Source organism: Amblyomma americanum, chromosome 5 (assembly GCF_052857255.1).
Source record: "Amblyomma americanum isolate KBUSLIRL-KWMA chromosome 5, ASM5285725v1, whole genome shotgun sequence".
Classification (NCBI taxonomy): Eukaryota; Metazoa; Arthropoda; class Arachnida; order Ixodida; family Ixodidae; genus Amblyomma; species Amblyomma americanum.
Genome location: NC_135501.1, coordinates 51,937,038 through 51,956,930, shown reverse-complemented (window position 1 = coordinate 51,956,930; position 19,893 = coordinate 51,937,038). Strand labels below are relative to the sequence as shown.

The 19,893-nt window shown below is 46.0% G+C and overlaps 1 protein-coding gene across 1 annotated transcript in view; it reads right to left on the bottom strand.

Moving 5' to 3' along the window:
- Positions 1 to 12,608, bottom strand: part of LOC144133874 (uncharacterized) — a 105,416-nt gene extending 92,808 nt beyond the window's left edge. Inside the window, exons 1-3 of the mRNA XM_077666942.1 lie at positions 12,318 to 12,608; positions 9,232 to 9,288; positions 4,760 to 4,863 (exon numbers count right to left, since the gene is read on the bottom strand). Of these exons, the coding sequence (XP_077523068.1) occupies positions 4,760 to 4,863; positions 9,232 to 9,288; positions 12,318 to 12,589 (433 nt within the window). The 5' untranslated portion in view covers positions 12,590 to 12,608. The remainder of the gene's footprint in view (positions 1 to 4,759; positions 4,864 to 9,231; positions 9,289 to 12,317) is intronic.
- Positions 12,609 to 19,893: the final 7,285 nt, after the last annotated feature.

Sequence of the window (19,893 nt, the reverse complement as noted above, 5' to 3'; positions counted from 1 at the left end):
GCGACGGGTGGCAAGTCCGAAAGGAACGTAAATTATTACCTCGGCTTAGTGCTCTGCGTATGGACAGGAGTGGTTTTTGTAGAGACCTTCATTGGCATTGTCACCGCTGAACGTTGACCTATGGTGCAGGAACAGCTTGACCCAAGCGTTGTTGCGGTAGAATTTTTTCACAAGTTCTAGTTTCTTTTGCTTACAAATCCGCTCGCTTTTTCCGTGCTTTTATACTCATCGATTGATCATTATTTTTGCCAGGAAAGGTATTGGCAACAATAAAAATAACGCATGCACTTTTATAATTTCCTGGTATGGGTAACAGAAAGAACACTGTGGCGGCCGGCAGTGAGACATTTATCAACGCTTTCTATTTATAATACCTCCACGAAAATGAAACAGCACCCACAACAAGAACCCAAAAGTTAGCCAGGAAGCGAAGGTCACACTCTTACATGCCCACAATGTTTCATGCTTATGTTCATATGTTTCAAGAAGCTCCGGCACCAAGACAGGTGTAAAAAGTGGAAGGTTCACGGAAGCCACTCCGTTTTGCTTATCTGTCGGCACAATTACCTAAGTGACGCACAACACACAACTGGTACCTTTTAGGCATCAAGTCATCTGCTTCAGGGAAACAGTTTCGTTGTTTAAGGTTGCAGCTAGAGGGGCGGCCTCGACCGGAATGCCATTCTTAAAAAAGTTCCTCATGCTTGCACTAACAACAAGCATGGGGGCAGGTTTCTGACAAGTCGGGGGAACAACCCCAGACCGTAGGACCACCACCTATCCTGCCGAGGCCTCACCATTACATTGGCTGGAACCCCTCAAGACTCACTTAAACCGGCTGGGGTACCGTCCTCACAAATCCATTCGGCCAGAAGAGGCGCTTCATAGTGTTTCTCTGACCAGGTTTGCAAGCCACGCGAAACTAAAGATCGTCAATGGCATTCAAGAGTAAATTCCGAAGCACATCGGATGAACAGTGGCTCATAATCGCCTATCTTTCTGAAATTGTGTCCATAATAATATTCCTCTTCTCTTCTTGCATCGCACCTTCTCACCAGAAAATGAAAGCTTAGCTAACACCGCCCACAGTAAGAAAGTGACTTTACAATCACTTTGTGGGTGTGTGCGGGTGTGCGTGCGCGCATGCGTGTAAAACTCGCCTACCAATTAATAAAGCCCATTTCACCAGTAAGCGAATCGGACTCCTTTAACTGCAAGCATTGCGCAACGCATTCACTTAAGCACCTATCCTAACAATCGTGTTCATCCGAAGTCCCGTATGAATTGCGCTTTTATTCTCACTCCTTTCATTCTTAAATTTGGGCGCCATACATCTCAAACCGTCAAACAAATGACAACCCGCACAAATATTCATTACATAATTCCGAATAAAACTAGCAAATACGCTCCTTTTTAAAATACTCACTACTATATCCTTAACACATTTTCCAGTGAAAATTACCTCCGAAATTTTAGACCACCTTGTGGTGCTTCGTGTGTATAACGCTTAAAACTTGTCTCGAAGCTGCAAGCATCCATATAGAGATTAAGCCGAGCATCACTCACTCCAACTTTACAGCCAGCTAAAACCTAGTATTCGTAACACGAATCATTAAAATCACTGGTGAGGTAGGGATAGTTGGTAATGATTCACGGTTAACGAGCGCAGAAAGCCGAGACGGCAGAGAAGACAATAACACGGCACAAATGTTCGCATACAATTTAACGTTTATTTACAAAATGCAATATATCCGTAAAAAACTCGAAAACAAAGATAACACGAAGTTAAAATTCAATGAAGCCGCACCAGGTATGCTAATCAGGAATGGGTTACACGCGGATGAACAAAAAACCTAAAAAAAACAGTAAACATCGGTGAAAAAGAAGAAATGCATGAGACAAAATCTTGTATATTTATTTACGAGCTAACTAAGAGATAAATCTGATTTCCTTCCTTTCCACAACCAGAGCTTACAAACGCTAATGCCGCAACATTTACGATTAAGAGAAATCTAATTCTGCCTAAAGTACGCACCATTTAGGCGAAGAAAACAATTCATTCGTCATCAATTTCTTTCTAGAATAACTTGCCAGTGTAATCGAAAAATACAAATACGCTATATAAATTCAAAAACGACGTAAAAAACCTAACTCTTCATTATATTACTAATCCCCTTTAACAGATCATACAATTTTTAAATCAACTGCATAGGAGCGAATAAAACTCTTGTGAACGTTTAATTACAAGTTCCAAGCGCAAGTTTACCGATTAATTTTTCCTCGCCGTTGTTTCAAGTTTTGTATAACTTGTTCAGCTATGTTCTACTTGTATAAGCATATGTTTATTTGCACACCTTTTTTTATAGACTGTACAACTGCACAACTGTTCAATGAGTTTTTATTGCAGTTGCTCTGTTTCATTACTTAATATTGCTTTACTTGTTGATATAGTAGGTCCCACTACAGTCACTGACTGCGGGACCTCGTTCTGCATAAATTGTGACCTTGTATTTTATTTTTTCTATCCCAATGAACTGATTCTGATTCTGACAGCTATTTTATGTCATGTCAGGATGACCGAATAGTGGCGATGCACGTTTCAGTAGCCTTTATTGTAACACGCTTCCTTTAACTCGCATGTGAATTGGGTATGGTGTGTAAAACGAAGAGTGCTGTTCTGAAATTTAGGCGCCATCGCTAACGTTTTCCTAGCCGATGACATTACCGGCAGTGATCTGCTAGGTTAGGGCAGTCTTTGCTAAAATAATTCTTATGCTCCATAAAGCATATGTTGAAGCAGCGGCTGGTTTGACCGATGTGCGCATGGTCGCAGGTCAGAGCAATTTTGCAGACTACAATTTTACAGCATCCAAAATATTTGTTAACATGCTTGACGCAGCATACATTACTGACGGAATAGGGTGTTACGTCCGCCCGCTTTAGGACGGCCGCGCCCAGACGACATAGCTTGGCGGTGGCAGAGAAAACGGCGCCAAAATTCTAACGTACGCCTACGTTTTTCAGCAAATGTGAAGTTCTATCAATGTACGGGATTACAGAAACCGTTCTTTTTTTAACGCTGGCACCTATTGCTGGTCGTCTGGGACCTGAAGGAACTTACAAGCGTTTAGCATAGACTTGAGAGGGCCGCTGAAGGGAACCCCGACGCTCTGTAACTTCCATCAGGTCCCAGACGGTCCAAGGAGACGGTCCCAGGAGGTCCGAGGTGCAATAGAGGTACTGGGGGGCAGGCAGAGGGCTACTTTCGTGCAGCTCATGGGAAGCGCGTTGATGCAGCCCCGCTCCTTCCACTTTAGGCGGAGGTAGGGGAATGAGCACGCCGTGAGGCTTGTCATGTAGGCTTATGTGAGGCGTTGGTCTCGGGCGGACGCTGTTGCTGCCGCTCTGCCGCTATCTCTTATTTGGCAGGTCTTTTGAAAAATGTGGCCGCGGAGGCCTTAAAGCGACCTCCACATTACGGTGTCCCGGGTGCGATAACTGTTTTCCGAATAAACGCTCAGTTGCGAGTGAGCGCTTGTGTCGAGTTGTCGTTTTCTCTGTAGTATTCGCCTTTCTTGCGCTCATGCAACCATAATCATTACACAACGGGGAAGGGGGAGCCCTTATTACCTTAAATGTGCTTGTTCGGATCAACCTTAACTAATATATATGACCAATGTCGCAAGAGACGGAAGCAACACTGCAGATTCTCAACTATCATTTTGTCTCCATCTTTTTAAAATTCTTCCTCATCAGCCCAACAGGAGCGAACAGACAGAAGTCCAAGCTTCTAATCATGCTTATAGCACCTTTTTATTTTCGCTAGCTAAGCCATCCTAGCAAAAAAAGAACATTATTTACCTTCCTAGTACAATAAATCTCCTTTACAGCCGTTGCAATGGCTTCGGCTCGCACAGTACCAATAACTTTATATCTTTTCTTGTCCCCTTCGTTTCTGCTACACAGAATGCTTTAATAAATGTTACTTTTCAAATTTGGTATACTTAGTGGCACGGGTGCTGGCACTTATATTTAATTTTCTTAGTCCCTCTTTAGCGTTTGTATTAGTTATGTTACCGACACCCTGCCAGTTATTGCTGCATTTATACGACCCCCCTGCTGCAAAGCCTCCGCATTTGTGCATTCGACTTCTCCAATTAGTTTTTGAAACGTCTATGCATGCTTTCAGGAAGTCAATAATGCCGCCTACATTTGATATCCCTGCTGGACCCAATGGTAGGGCAAATTCATGCACTGAAAAAAGGTTCGTTCTTGAAAAGGAAGATTTAAAGAAGCTCGAAGTTTTACGGTGCACCTAGGCAGTGCTTTCTCGTGATTAAATTTCATGTATCTCTCATGCGGTGCAATGTACAGGGTAATTTAGCTGAGTTTTTATTGTTAAAGCATCATCAAATATAGCAGAAAATTAGGAATCGGGCACAAATATGTTTCGCTGAAGAACGAGGCCACTCTTTCGTAAGCGCGGAAGGGTGAAATATGTCTGAATTGGGAAAGTTTTTGAGCCATCCATGTTACGTTTGTGAAACACCGTGTTTTAATTGTACACATAGATTTTCACGTTATTCGCGATAGTAGAACATAATGCTTATCTGAAAGGGATAACAGCGACCTGTCTGTGCTAAGGAAGCAGTACAACAACATAGGAAACTTGACCGTTCTTCCGCGTGAAGAACCAAATATAAGTGGCAGCTGCGATGCAACACTCTTCTTTCTCTATAGTGGTGGAGCCAGATCTCACCTGGTAGCTCCAGGTAGTCGAGTATCAACTTGGAGGAGATGATGAGGTAGATTATGGCACAGACGACGACCACGAGGAACATGACGAAGTCTCTGGTTTCTTTGCTGGGTGAAGAGCAAAGTAGGTGGAGAGGAAACGATGAAGTTAAGAGTGTGGCGGAATCCCGTCTGCCCAGGTGGGCACTTTTGAAACGAAAACAGAGACGCCTAGTAATAACGTTTCGGCGACCACCCGGAACGTTAAACGCCGAAACTCTCGGGATGTAAAAAATGAAAGCTATCGTAATAACGCTTTAGCAGAGCACGTGGCCATGAAGGGCCACAAGACTAACCTGGAGAAGGCGAACATTGTCGCAACAAAAAATTGACCGCATCACGGTCGCATCGATAATCTCTAATCATACGGACCACGTTGCACACTTTGAATAAGAATAAAGAAATATAAACTTGATATACGCACTCTGATTGAAGCTCTTATTCAAGCCTATTTAGAAACGACACACTCCTGGTGATGCTTTTATTGTGATCAAGGACCCCGCGCTGGGCCCCGGAACCTCAATGATCATTGTTATAGGTCGGCGTCTGTTTTTGTTTTAAAAGCGCTCGAATGTTGATGAATGGTTGAAAATAAAGTTCGCCTATCGACTTAAAATGGGCCTTGAGGCTGTAGGGATCGCAATTGAAGGTAACTGTGGGTCTTTAAACTACTACACTACTTTCCTACTTATTTTTTGTAGGAAAGAATATCGGGCCAACATGCGGAATAAGATTTCTTTCATCCTTTTGCAAGGCTATTTAGGGGGAAAAAGTATCTAACGGGTTAATAACACAGATGGTTCCTTTGTGAAGACAAATACATAAAGATACACTAAGAAGCTTGATTCATGAATCTATCAAAATTTCAATTACGTTCTGAAGGCATTGCTTACTATAACTCGATAAGTGGAGGATATCTACCTAACTTAATTGTTGTTCACATACAAGCACAATTTTACACTGACATACATATAAGTCGAACTTTCACGCAAAAACATAAAAAAATGGTTTATTTGCCACATTTAATGCTCAGGCTTTCTGGGGGCCTGCATGTCAACAATTTTGCAGTACTGCCCTCGTAATAGTAGCAACACAATGTAAAAAATATTCACGTCTACAGGGCCCGTTCAATTTGAAGTCATGCTTTTTTGCACAGAAAATTTAGAATCGGCTCAACCTAAACGCCACATGCAGACTTGAATAAACCTAATCGGTTTAGCAACGCAATACATAAAATTCTAGGTCAAGACATGGCAGCACAAATTTTAGACGACCTTACCTAATGGGTGGAAACTGCAACCTTAAAGCACAAGAACCTTTTAAGCAATAAGAATCTCGGTATGCTATAATAACACTCTTTGCAGGTAAATTATTTATTTATTCATTTAAATTGAAAATGCCGTGCCGAGCGTAAGATATTAACATCACATGATACGAAATATGAGAACAGAACTACGTCATATGTTGTGATGCTAAGCTAAATATTATGGCGTCAGGTCGCTAGGGGACATAAACTAAACACTTTTGACATCGGGGTAACAAGTTCCTCTAGAACAATGTAATCACTGCTACCTGTATGACACCGTCATGAAAATTTTTCAGCTATCTGTCTACAGTTCTCTACGTAGCGTATGAAAATGCTTAGCGTGACTATGCGCTTAAGAATATGAACATGAAATAAGAATTGGCGCGCTGAGAAGAACCGAAGGGTCTTTTGTGCAACCCGGCATTCAGAGCCAGGACTGCGTGAAGCTGCGAACAATACGTTCGACGTGCGATACAATCTCTTTGTAGTGCTTTGGGTGCCTGTGTACGAATTGCGCTCGATAGAAAAATAGAGGCCTGCTGCAAACGCCACAGAGTCCAGGTCGAGGAGAGCTCTCTTTGGTCAATGCTGCAACGGTTAAACAGCGTTCACGAGCGCAAGGCAAGCAGATCACCGTGATTTCAAAACCTCGATCTAGTAGTTCCTCTGACCATGCTTTGTGGTGCTCTGACATCACTCTTGCGCAATAACGCCCGCGAACTTTGTGTTCTGCAATAATCAATATGGGGCGCCAGCAGCAGTGCTTGAACTCTGATTTTTTTGTAATAAAGAGAAAAAACTGATAACCATTTGGCAGGGAATCCTCACAACAGTTTTCAAGATGTATCGATTGGCCTCTTGAGGTACCGCTCAGAAAACTTCATTCCTAAATTCATGCTCGGGCAGAGCGGGTGAGGGAAAAAAAGCGGGATACTGGAATCCTAGTCGAAATCAAGAGGAAGAAATGGTGTTGGGCATGGCATGCAACACGAAGGCATGATAACAGCTGGTCATTACGGGTAACCGGAGTAGATTCCAAGAGAAGGTAATCATAGCAAGGGACGGCCGAAAATTAGGTGTGCGTATGAGATTAAGTTCGCGGAGATACGGTGGCCACCGATGGCAAATTACATGTGTAATTGGAGAGACATGGGAGAGGCCTTTGTCCTGCAGTGGGTGTAGTAAAGCTGATTATGATGATGATGATGATGAAGTTGATTTTAATGGCACATGCTGAAAGGAACCTTTTAAATCTGCTACCCTCTGACAGGTTTGGGCAAGGTGCAATTCGAGTCGACACTTTTAACGCGACAGCTTTAAAAACTTCGTTACTCAGAAAATCCGGCGCCGGCGCTGTGAGCCAGAAGTCACGAACATGTCTCTGGCAGATGGTGCCCAGACAGCAACCTAGCAGTATGGTGGGCGACCTATGTCATGTGACGCTTCGTCACAACCTGCCCACCGGAGAGCGATCAGACTGTTCACAGTGGCAGGTGGCTGGTAAATTAATGACTGGTCGCTCAGGAAGAGCAACTTGGGCCGCATGCGACCCATGACTGGGAGTACCTGCCATCGCATGTTATTTGCGCATTGGTTAGCCGCTGCACTGCTGTGCCAGGAGAATTTCGAGGACTCCCATGGATCTAGCAATGTAATGTTGCGAATGACTTTCTGCATAGATGTAAATTTTCATTTGTTTCCTTTATTTATTTTTAGATCATACCGTTAGCCTTACGAAAGGCTGCTACAGGAAAGGCCGAAATAGATGTAAAAAAAAACAGGAAGAAGTGCAGGCATAGGAACTTGAAAAACCAATTACAAACAAATTAAAAGCAAAATTAGCCAATTACGCTGTCTCTTCATAGGCCTAAGATGAAGATTAAATGTCCGTTCCAATTCTCGTTCAGAGCACACGGCTAGAGCTTTATCGGCATCAACTTTAAGTGATGTCTCTGATATATGACGCCACAAATTAATCAGAGGTAAGCATTGGCCCTCTCAGAATGCGCCCGCATTTATAGCCTCTTTAGTTTGGTTTTCGAGGCAGCTGCATATGCGAGCATGCTTAAGGTTTAGCGACCGCTTTCTTTGACTCCACTGACATGTCGCGCTGGAGTTCTTCCTGAAGACTCATAGCACGTTTATTGATGGATTGGTTGATTGATTGATTGATTGATTAATTGTGTCTAATTTATAAGTATGACATCAGTAATACGCTCGCATAAGGATTTCAATTCGCAGCAATCTGAACAAGTGGTGCACCGGAAAAAAGAGTCTACTAATGGTGTAGTAACGGGGGGTCAGCATGCAAAAAGGCACTTTTGCGAGACGAGGGGCGTAAGGAGAGAAAGCGTTACAAAATGCTATGCGCGTGACATAAGCTTGTTTTGAACTCTTTGAATGGAAGACAGCTGCATATTGGCACATGCTCGATGGGTGCGTTGTTATAGCTTCCTCCTTGCGTCGCAGATAGTGTTCCCAAACCAGGGTTTTTAACAAAGCACGGGTTGTGTACAGCGAAATTGGTACCATCGAGACGTTATTTCATGAAGACTACTGTGGCGGCGGCATATTTGCTGGAACATTTCGATTTCTCAAACATACAGCGTAAAGTCGCGTCCACTTGCCGTTCACGCCGATGCGCCATGCCCGGCGCATTTGCACTACGTGCGCACGTTCGCGGCAAGAAGAAAAGCGGTAATAAGTCGAAGCGTGCCCTCCAGTTACTAGTTTGTAAGGCGCGCTTTTTCATTTTACGTACTCTTTTATCTCGTCCTTATAGGACGGCGGTAGGTGTAGCTTCGACGGGAATTTCTAGTAAGCGATTGACACAGGCAATGCCTACAGCTTTGCAGTTTCGAGAATATTCAAAGGAAAAAAGTTGCCGTTCTTGAACGCGTGATGTATTGCCCCGAAAAAAAGAGAGCCTCATTTGGTTTTTGGACGTTTGCTGGGAACATCTGTTATTTAATTTTGATGCACTTTCATATATGTGTTTCATATACGACGATCACGACTGAAAAAGTAACTCCCCAAGGTTTGAAGGATTGGACGAGCCAGATAACTCTCAAATTCATTGGCTCTGCATCCTGACAAAAGAAGGATGGCCAATAATAGAGATGTCAACTTACAAGCGCTTTCTCAACTTCCTCTGGATGATATGGACCAAAGTCGGCAGAACGGCTTGACTGGAAGAAGCAGAACAAATTGAAGCTTCAGCGTACAAATTCACGTAAAGCAAGTTTTTCATATTTTGCGAACTGGTGCTTGTTTACGGAAAGTAGTCGATCCAGAGTGTACATAAGTTACAGCGAAAAAGGCTGATGAAAGACTTAACATAGAGAACAGAACAGTAGACACAAAGTGGCTTTTATTTGGCTTCATCGTACATAGCGTTAAACTTGGCGATCGTGTGGTTAGTCACGCTAACTCTTGCAGCTTTCAGAGTATGATTCAAAAACAGGGCGCTGACTGAACATCGTGTGTTTCTTGAGCTTGGCGTGAACAAGCGAGTTTGTCACATTCTCAAGCTGTATTTGTGATTTACCTTTAAAAAATGGAGTCAGAGCATTGAAGACGATAGCGCAGCACTCGTAGAAAAGTGGTGCGGTCGGCATGATGCCGAGCAATGATTGAACTGCAGCATGGAGAGCCCCACCAGCGCGCCTACAACCGGCAACTGTTCTTCTTAGAAATGTAACGAGGACTCAAATGTGAAGCGTCCCTAACTGCGCCATATTGCCAAATAGGACGCACGACGGTGCAGCTAGCAACCCGGTCCGTGGCCCTTCCCGTGGGAACTTTACTACGTCACTGCAACACTTGCCGCAGCATTTAGGAGCTTCTCACTAGCCATGCCTGTTAAATGTGTTGTAAGGAATGTTTTTACAGCGATAGCTGTAAGAGCATAGTAAAAGAGCCACACAGAAAGGGTACAGCGGCGGGGTAATGTCACATCACGCAGTCATCGCTTGTTACACTGGGGAAAGGAGGAAGTCTGGCCGCGACAGTGAAGAGTTAGGAGAGAGTGAAATCCAGCTATTTCTCAGTGCGTGGTTCGAAGTTCCCACCTACGAAGTCAGCCATTTATGGGTTGTTTTTTTTGGTAGACACCTCAACCGTGCCGTGAGGGAAGAGAGAAAAGTGGAAGTGAAAGAAGAAAGAAGGAATAAGGAGCCGTAGCGATACGGAGTCCAGGGTCGCGGTAGTCAAAATTATTCCGGCGCCCTCCAATATGTCGCCTCTTTCTTTCTTCCATCACTCTCACTGTCCTCCTTTCTCTTGCAGCGCGGCTCGGGTGCCCAGCAACATGTGAGCAATTACTGCGCCATTTCCTTTCCTCAAAAACCTATTTTCCAGTTTTAGTAATGCTACCGCACTGAAACATGACGGACGATTTAGCGTGGTCAGGTCAGATGAGAAATAGGAGCTATGTCATTATGAGTTTCATTCTATCAGTTGTCATTCCCTATCTTACATTCATAGATCCCTTGCAGGCCTCATACCACTTCCGATGCAGTGGCGCAGCAGGTAAGTTATGCGCACTGCCCTGCGATAACAGGTCCTGTCCCCGTTGGGGATTGTGAGATCAAGATTTCTTTTACCGAGCAACCTCTCGCGACTAACTATTAATTCACAGCTACCTGACGCGCCGGAGAGTTGCCTGACAATTTGGTAAGCAGTTTGTCATGACGTCACAAGGTGACGTGACCTAGGTGTCTGACCTGCCTCTCAGGCGCGTAGCAGCGTGCCGCTCGTCTCCTCAAGGTAGCAGAGGGAGCGCACACATATCGTTGAAATCGGCGAGAGGGGGCTCTAGCGCACTAACATTCTCGGGAAATCAATCTAGGTGGGCGGTCGGCCAGCCTTGACATATCAGAGCCTGTCCAGACAAATGTACTGAGCAGAGAGCGGCAATGTGGCTGAGTGGAAGTGCGCACTAAAAACGACGATTTAGTGCCAGCGCACTAAACTATTAGTCTTAGGCACTTATATGCACTCCACAGCTTAAATAGTTAACGAGTTCTGCATGGTGAGGATCAGGCTAAAAATATTTTTGAATGCCAATCCGGCGGCAGAAAACGGCATGCAGTAGTGGTTAACTACTTTATCTGTAGTGTGCATTTCAACGTCTATTAATCGTCGTTGTTTTTATTACGCTAGCATTAAAACCCATAGTATCAAATTTCGCCCATGTTTGTGGGAAGCCTCTCTCCGTGATCCTCAGGTTGCTCGGAAAAAGCTGGCTGGGTCTAGCAAGCCCTACCGGTGTTAGCACTTGCCATCGCAGATCAGTGTTGGAAGATCGATTAACTGCAGAAGTACTGCAGCTGTAGTTGTTTAAGGGCTCCCAGCAATCATGAATGTAAGGAAGTGAATTACTAGTTGAGTATATATGAGCGTTAATGAATTTAAGCTGCCGTAATTTATCCTGAAGGTTGAGCTGAAGTCTGATTTTGCCGATCTTTATCTGAATCGTGCTTGGCCATGAGCACCGAGCCTCAAACCAAACCGAAGTGAAAAGCGGAGTCTTGGCGCTCCTAATCCGCCTTTCGCCTAACCGCGCTAAATCCTCAGCCAATGTTGCAACAAGCAAAGAACTTCGCTCAGCCTGTTCGCAGTTCAGTGTTCTGCAACGCCGTACCGATAAAACTCATTCTACATAACTTTTTCGCTTCGCTGCTACGGCAAGTAAATACTCTTTTCAAATTGCTAGCTAGCCAAGAGAGATAGCGGAGCCGTAGTAATGGCATCTCAGAGTTGTTAAGAGCTTGCCCTGACGGCCATGTTAGACGGGCAAGTAGAATCTCACTGAAGCATCCAGGCCTTCCAAAGGTGAGACGCTACTTAGTTCAAGGCGGAAATTTGAGCCAGTTGGAAAGAAAACGCGCGTCATGTTCCGACACAGCGATAAACACGCGAGGTAATGGAGGCTTTCTGTGTCCACCACAAGGGCAGAATGTGTATCAGCAGCCATTCCATTGCGTTATCCGAGAGGGAACTGAGTCATCTGACCTCCCACTTGCCTTCGAGATAATTTTGTGGTCTTGATAAGTCTTTCAATGTCTGTATACATACGCCTTTCGTTCTTCAATAAAAAACCAGCCGATAGTCAGCGCTTGTTCGGGTTAGTGTTTCATCTTCCGTCCCGTTCTTTTTGTGCTGTGACCAAAACGACGCTGCTGCAACCGCTTATCGAGAAATATAAGCCACTCACTCTGCAGTTTCCCGCTTTCGCTTCTTCGTCCCCTCATCAATGCTTGAAGCAGAGCTAGTGGCCGCTGGGGCTGCCGAGTCTGCTGCTGCTGCTGCTGCTGCTGCGGCTGCTGCAGGCGCTTGGCGTTCGGGTGGTGACGTCACAGTAGATGACGCAGTGCCCGAAGTAGCACCGGAAGGCGGAGCGGAAGGTGCACGTGAACCCGCTCCTGAGCCTGTGCCCGATGTGGTGCCATCATCTGGGGACTTTACCTGCTTCATTCCACCGTGCATAATTCCTTCCTTGAAAGTGGTTTTGTGAGCTGGAAAGCCGCTGCGTGTTTTCAATGCAGTGGTGCCGTTAAAAAGGTAGTACCAGGCCTGTTTCATTGTACCTTATGATGGTATTTGAAATCTACATTACGCTGCATGCATCTAATGCTTTAAAATCATCACATATGAAAACGTTCCCCTGAAATTGTTGTGCTAAGTCGTAATGAATAAAGTGGAATTTGCTGTCTTTGCAGCAAAATCTTTTAATGGACCAACCACTGTGTTGAGACTCGGTGTTTTCGTAGTAGAAGTAGAATACTAGCAGTCAGCGTAACCAGAGGGTGGTTTTCGTAGTTACATTCCAGCGGTGGTGTTGTAGTAGTGATAGTAATGTTAGTAGAATAACACTAGTAGGCAGCGTAACCGGAGGGTGGTTACCATGGCAAACATTCCTCGGGTACCTATTGTGGAAAGTGGACAGTTGCAATGACGTAACTCATGAGATCCGTGGCACGAATCATTGCAACGCTCCGCGGTGAGTGGTCTCAAACCAGTAACGTCCAGAAGACAGCGCAAATCTTCCCACTTATGTGACAACCTCTATCACATCGTCCTCCATTATCGAACATCGATCCGCCCCGGCGCAAACGTCTCGTGCACTCACCATATCCCAAGGCTTCCTTTGCAACTATGAAGAAATGGAAAAGAAGTGCTATTTGAAGAACAACTATGCCTGAAAAATAAAATTATTGGCTTATTACTCTGCACCTATGCAGGTCGCTCTAAATCTCCTCACCTCAAAATATTGCCCCATGAAATCGCCTCAAAAAGTGTACCATATTGCTCAATTATGACTTGCATGATGCTAACCGTCTGGTCAGTTTTTTTCTCTACCAATCCCTGTGAATTGAATTTTTTATAGTTGGCAACGGTGGTGGTGTTCGCATTTTTTTTTATTTAAAAGTTAGTAGTCATTATTTGGTCAGCTTCAAGCTGACTGTGAAAGCAAGACAGTTTAGGTAATGTTGCAGAGGAAACAATTCAGGGGGCACTTTGTTGTCCTAAACTGCGGTGAGGCGGAAGCCTTTAGTGCGGTGTTGCTGCTTGTGTCCCTGATGTGTGGTTAAGAGATTGATTGATTCCACAACTGTTTGTTAAATATAAATGCTGGGGAGACTGGAGGCCGTTTGGAAGGCACGCAATCTGATGACTCTCCAGCGTCATTAGACGGACGCCTCTCCAGCGCCATTATAATATATGCTAGACATATGTTAGCGTGCACAGTAAAAAGAAAGGAAAACAATGTTGCCCAGCCCTCTAGACGAACATTATAATGGGACAATAAAGAGAACAAAAAATAAAGTGTACGTGCTCTTCACATATATATGTTGGGGCCACCTAAAAAAATTGAAAAATAATAAGCCCCTGCCTGCACCACTATAACAGGCTAAATCCAATTTGAAGATGAAAGAAAAGGCCCGAGGGCACTGGTAATTTTACCCCCCCCCCCCCCTCATGTGTGGGAAAAATGAAAAAATGAGAGGCGGTAAGCTACATGGCGACCCACAGCCTGGGGAGCGGACCCGGGGAGACCCCCTGATCTCCCCTAAGACGTAGCGGAGAGGATGGGTGAAATGGATAGGTTGTATGGCTGTCCGGAAAGGGGTTATGGGCATAGGAATGGGAATGGGACAGCGAGTTTTTTGCTCTGATTCTTCTAATGTTTTGACTCTATTGCTGGCCTGCCTGGCCAGGACAGCGAGGGCGTCAAGAGTGCCAAATGGTGCGGCCCCGCTCACGGGATACCCGACCACCCACCAAACCCAACGGGCTCCGACCACCGGAGACAGAAGAAATTTACCCGTGGTCAGCTACCTCGGCCCCTCCACGACTTTCAGTGTTTGTTTCCAACCTACGAGCTACTAACCGTCGAGTGCTTTTCGCGGTTTTTCAGACACCGGAAATATGTGTGGTGTGATCCGGCCAATAGAAGCTTAGGTTGTCAGCCTATCGGCCATCAGCCCTCGGAACCATGACCTAACCACCTGCGCTTCTAACCAACCAACCATGCACTTATTTTCTCCCCTAGCTTGCTCCGCGCCTATTGAGGAGAGAGTGTTCAAGGCTGGGCTGATCGGGCCACAAACCAAGAACATAGCTTAGGGTGAGATGACCCGGGCCTACTTCATTGGTACTCCACAACATCGACGGTTTTCGCACTAGTTGTGCTACGCCCCCCCCCCCCCCCCTCCCTATCACGGCTTCCCGCAATGACCCCAACGGCTCCGCGGTCAGCCGCCAGACTGGCGGCGCCACACCGGCGCGTCGGCTGCCAGACTTGCACACCCCCGCGCACGTGAGGAAGTTGCATCACAAGGAGAATTACATATGCGTTGGCGCGAAGTAGCGTAGTCGTTAGCTCGGTCGCAGAACGGAGGGATGGGGGTTCGAATTCCGCCGTGCACAAGGATTTTTTGCTTATCGAGTTGACGTTATTTGATTGAAAGCTATAGTGTGACATATTTCGCGGACGGACGGACGGGCAACGATGAGCCAGTAAATGCTTTCGCCGTCAAATTATTTGAGAACTAGGCATACTAATTTTTCAGTTAAGCCCAACTTCGTAATCACAATTCAATCGAATGTAGATATGAGGATTCTCCATTAGTTAATTTCTGCTGATTTGACCAGCAGCGGGCTAGTATAGAATTTGCTCGATCACTTCTTAAGCGCCCTGTTTCTGCATCGTGTTTTGAAACTACTCTATTGCTACTTTACTTCGTAGCAACACGAGGACAGGCAGGGTTCGTACTGGTGAGCAGGGATGCATACTGAGGGCAATAGCTGCTGCAGTGATTCATACAGTTCATCTTGTTGCCAACAATTTCACAAAATACCACTAGAATACAAAACGTACGAGCTAAATGGCATCGACGAGCATGAGAAAGTTTCGCATTTATCATCTCCGCATTGCACCTGTTTCGTACCCTTTTACCTACCTGACGTAACAGCCACTTCAGTCATTTTAAATTTAAACAGTCATATCCCTGTTGCATAATCACTGACTTAAGCTTTAGTGCTCAAGAATATACGTACGTTGCCCATCCTAAAACAGGCAGTCAATAAAATATTGCCGTTGATATGTGATATTACAGGATCTCCAAAGCGCGCACATGCTCTGTCAGGCAACACAGCGTCACAGATAAAATTCACTAAGTGCCGCGTGCTTCTGCAGTGCATCGTTAACGTCTCAGCAGTTCTGCGTATACGTTTCAAGGAGATCACTGCGAGAAACGTACATACAGCTAGAACTCCTCTTTAGGAGACACCAAATTTTTCGTCGGTAAGAAGTCTGGAATGGAAACTGGGAATTCTGCTGAACGGACACTTCGTTCCTTGAAGACCATGGCCACTGATTTCTTTACAGCCATTCCTTAATAAAAAATTTACTAAAACCAGGCTTTGTGAGCTACCTATAAAAGCGAGCATAGATAAGAAAGGTATTAATATGATGTGGCACTTGAAATTCGACCGGCGTATGCACGCACCGAAAGGCGGCGAGCAAGGCACTTTACCTAGGGGCAGTTCTACGTCGACGTTGAGATCACAGATCTTGGTGTGCTGTAGTCAGGCGGTGATGACACCTGCAGGAAGCAAAAGATCCGCTGTGGTCTTAAGAAAGCTTCGGTGAGCTTCCTCTTCTTCTGGACCTAGTGGGCTGACTCATGACTGCATTACCTTCTTCACTGGCTTGGATGTGGTCTCGGTGGTTGGTGTGTCCTGGGTTTCAGTTTAGTTCTACTTGTATTGGATTTGGCCCTGTCTTTGTGCATCTGTGCATCCGATTGTCATGTGATCGTTCCATATAAAAACTCATCCCGCCATTAATAAAACGTCATTCGTCAACTTTTGCTGAGTCTCGACTCCCTTCTTGCGGCCGTCTAGGCCGACATCACATTGCAGACGAGTACGGGATTTATTAGGCCCACTGCCTTAACTTGTGTTGACCGTCATGAATTAGTTTAAATATGACGACGTTTCGTCGTCTTCAGTTATTTTCTTCGCGTCCTATTTCCAGCGGCAAATGCAATTTCTTCATCGTTGAACCGGCGTCTGCTTGCCCCCTCCTGCGTCGCTATTGAAGACCGGGCCGCTTCCAAAAGGCTGCGTTCGCCCGGAGTACTGAAGCTTTGAAAAGCGAGTGAGTGCGTTCATCAACGGCGTTTCTTAGACGCGTGAAGAGTGTTCTTGTGAAAATTAGCGAGGTTGTGTTTTGAGACGCCTCGATTTCAGCCGGTTGAGGAGGTCGCTAAGAATAGTGGAACTACACAGTTTACCGCTATTGCGGGCAACCTGTTGCTGCGCAGGCGAGGAGGGGGGAAGACCGGTGGCTGCCATTTTCTGTAACCGTCAATCGCGAAGACCGGAAGGCCGCCAACATTCATGTTCGCTGTACAATACGGAAGGAATGAAGAACCGCAAGTACGTTGTAATTGGTCAGCATTTTTTTTAGCAGCGATTCAGGAGGCCACTGTTGTTTTGTAGCCGGCCATTGGAGGAGCCGGGACGCTGCTGTTGTTCGATGTTGTTGTTATTCGCTGAGGTTGTTCGATTGCCTGTCGCCTCAGCTCTGTTTATTTACCTAATTTTCCCTAATTTACCTAGTTTTATTTGAAATTTCGAGGACGACAGCATCTTCAAGGCGGTACTGTCCTTACGGGAAGAGTACGGATGCTCCAGCGCCGGCTAGCCTAAAGGGACCACGCCATTCAAAGGATGCTGGCTCGGAAGAGGCGGCCATGGCTTCCCAGGCTGTAGAACGACCAGAACATGTACACGACCACCCGTCCAGCGAGACCTCTTCGCTTAGTGGAGCTGAGTCAACGATCGTGGGCGGCGACGAGTCAGTGGCCGATATGGCTGACGTGCGCAACGAGGGCTTCAAGTTGGTGAGTCAACGCAAGCAACGAACGGTAGGGATCCCGGTAGTGGTTGAGCCCGCAGAAAAGGGGGTTGATTTGAGAGAGAATAATCCAATCATACTTTTCGCGGCCATTCAATCACCATGGGGATCAGCTCCGATTCGAAGTCGGTTCACCATGCCCGGGGATCTTCAGCTGGGTGTCTCGACGGAAGAGCAGGTTGACAAGCTACTGCAGAGCTCTCAGATTTTTGGCATCAAAGTTAACGTGCGGTTGCCACATTCCTACATGAAGAACACCTGTGTTATCAAGGGTGTACCAAAGTGGTATTCAGAACGCGACCTACTTGATTATCTGAAACCACAAGGTGTATTGCACGTGAAACGACTTGTGCGTCGTGTGGAGTCTCCAGGAAAAGAATCGGCTGCGAAACCTACCAGCTCTATCGTGTTGACGTTCACTCCCAACTCAGAGCGCCCCGAAAAAAATTGATCTAGGATTCACAAAACACGCAGTTGCAGATTTCACTGAAGCTCCTCCACGGTGTTTTAGATACCAACGGTTTGGGCACGTGGCCAAAGTTTGCACAAAGGATCGACGCTGTAAGCGGTGTGGAAGCGACCACGACTTTAAAACCTGCAAGGCAGATTTGGCTTGCGCCAAGTGCAGTAGCGATCATCCGGCGAGTTTCGGAGCCTGCCCCTTCCGTGTGAGTGCTCTGCACCGTCGGATATCCTTTATTGCTGGTCCAAAAACCCCACTGACTGAGACGCCTGCCCCAGGATTAGACGAGTTCCCAGTGTTGGAGTCTGATGTTGTTGCGTTGCCAAACAATTTCCCTAAGAGACCTGAGTCCAGCAAGACGCCAAGGCCCAGTGCGCGCGAGTCGGCTGTTCGACCTCCAGCAAAAAGTGTCCATGTTCCTGAGCGGCCGGATCACAGCCAGACTCCACGGCAAGGGGGACCCTCATATGCGCAAGTGACAAAAAAACCAGCTACTGCGGCCAAGAGTGTGTCCCCGTCGGCATCTTTTGTCGATGTAGTAAGTGAGTGCGTTGCGCAAGATAAGCAGCTCAAAAATCAAGGTATGTCTGACCTTCTTCATGTTTTGTTTGGGGCCCTGCGTTCACATCTTCCAGCGATGGCGCTTGGTAACCTGAAGAATTTCCTACAGCTGGTGCTTTCTTTTGAGTCCCTAATTTCCACCTTCGCAGCGAACTTCCTTGCGAACTAAAATGGATGGGGCTAAACCTCGTGGATCTCATATGCAGCGAAAAGTGCCGTTTATATTGCAGCGGAACTGCGCTGGGATTTTAAGTCGGTTAGCTGAACTGAAACTATTCTTGAAAGAGACTTGCGTTCCAGTATTGGCCCTGTCAGAAGCTGGCCTGTCAAGCCGGAGATGTTTGACTGGATATGTCGCCCATAAAAACTGCAGCATAAAGTCATTTCCTGCAGGAAGTGCTGCGCTTTACATAAGAAGGAAAATTACATATGTTTCTTCAAGCGGTGCCGATCTTTGCATGGATGACATTGAGGTAGCGGCTGTGAAAAAAGAGCTCGGCTCTCGAACCCTTTCTATTGCATCCGTGTACGTGTCTCCGCGGAAGAAGGTAGCATTGGATTTGTTTCTACAGCAGCTCTGCGACCGCTGCCCAGCTCCTAGAATCATCTGCAGTGATTTTAACGCCCATCATGCCGTTTGGGGTGACAGGAACACGGATTCCGGTGGACGAAAACTCGTAGAGGTTATAGACAGTTTGGACCTGTGTGTTGCCAATGAAAGAAGCCCCACTTTCCTCCGGCTTTCAGCCTCAGGGACAGCTATAGACCTGACACTGCATTCACCCGACGTCCGCGTGAGTTGGTCAACAGCGCCTGACCCCATGCAGAGTGATCACTATGCGATTTTTGTGTTTGCTGCCGACTTTCGTATGCATGGTCCTAAAATTAGCAATGTTCACAACTGGGACAAGTACAGAGAGCACCGAAAACGTGGTTCTGGTGATGTTGTAGACAAAATGATTTCTAGCAAGCTAGCAGCAACTACGGCGGTCAAGTTACCTGATCATTTTCCAGCCCCGGATTTAAAACTCAGGAACCTTTGCTCAGCGAAAAGAAGGGCGGAGCGCCAACTCGTGAGGAAGAAGGACGACAGGCAACTGGAGACGACCTTCAATAGGCTGAATTCTGCTATTAGACGGCACACGAACAAGCTATACAGGTCGCAATGGGCCTCATTCTGTACTAGTTTCACTGCGTTCTCACCGATGACGAGAATATGGCGAGTTATTGGCAGCCTTGCTGGATAATCTCGCCCTTCGGAGCCTTTTGAAGCTCTTGCAATACGCAAGAAAAAACCTATTGCGTGCTTGGCAGAGGAATTTGCAGACGCACTCGCAC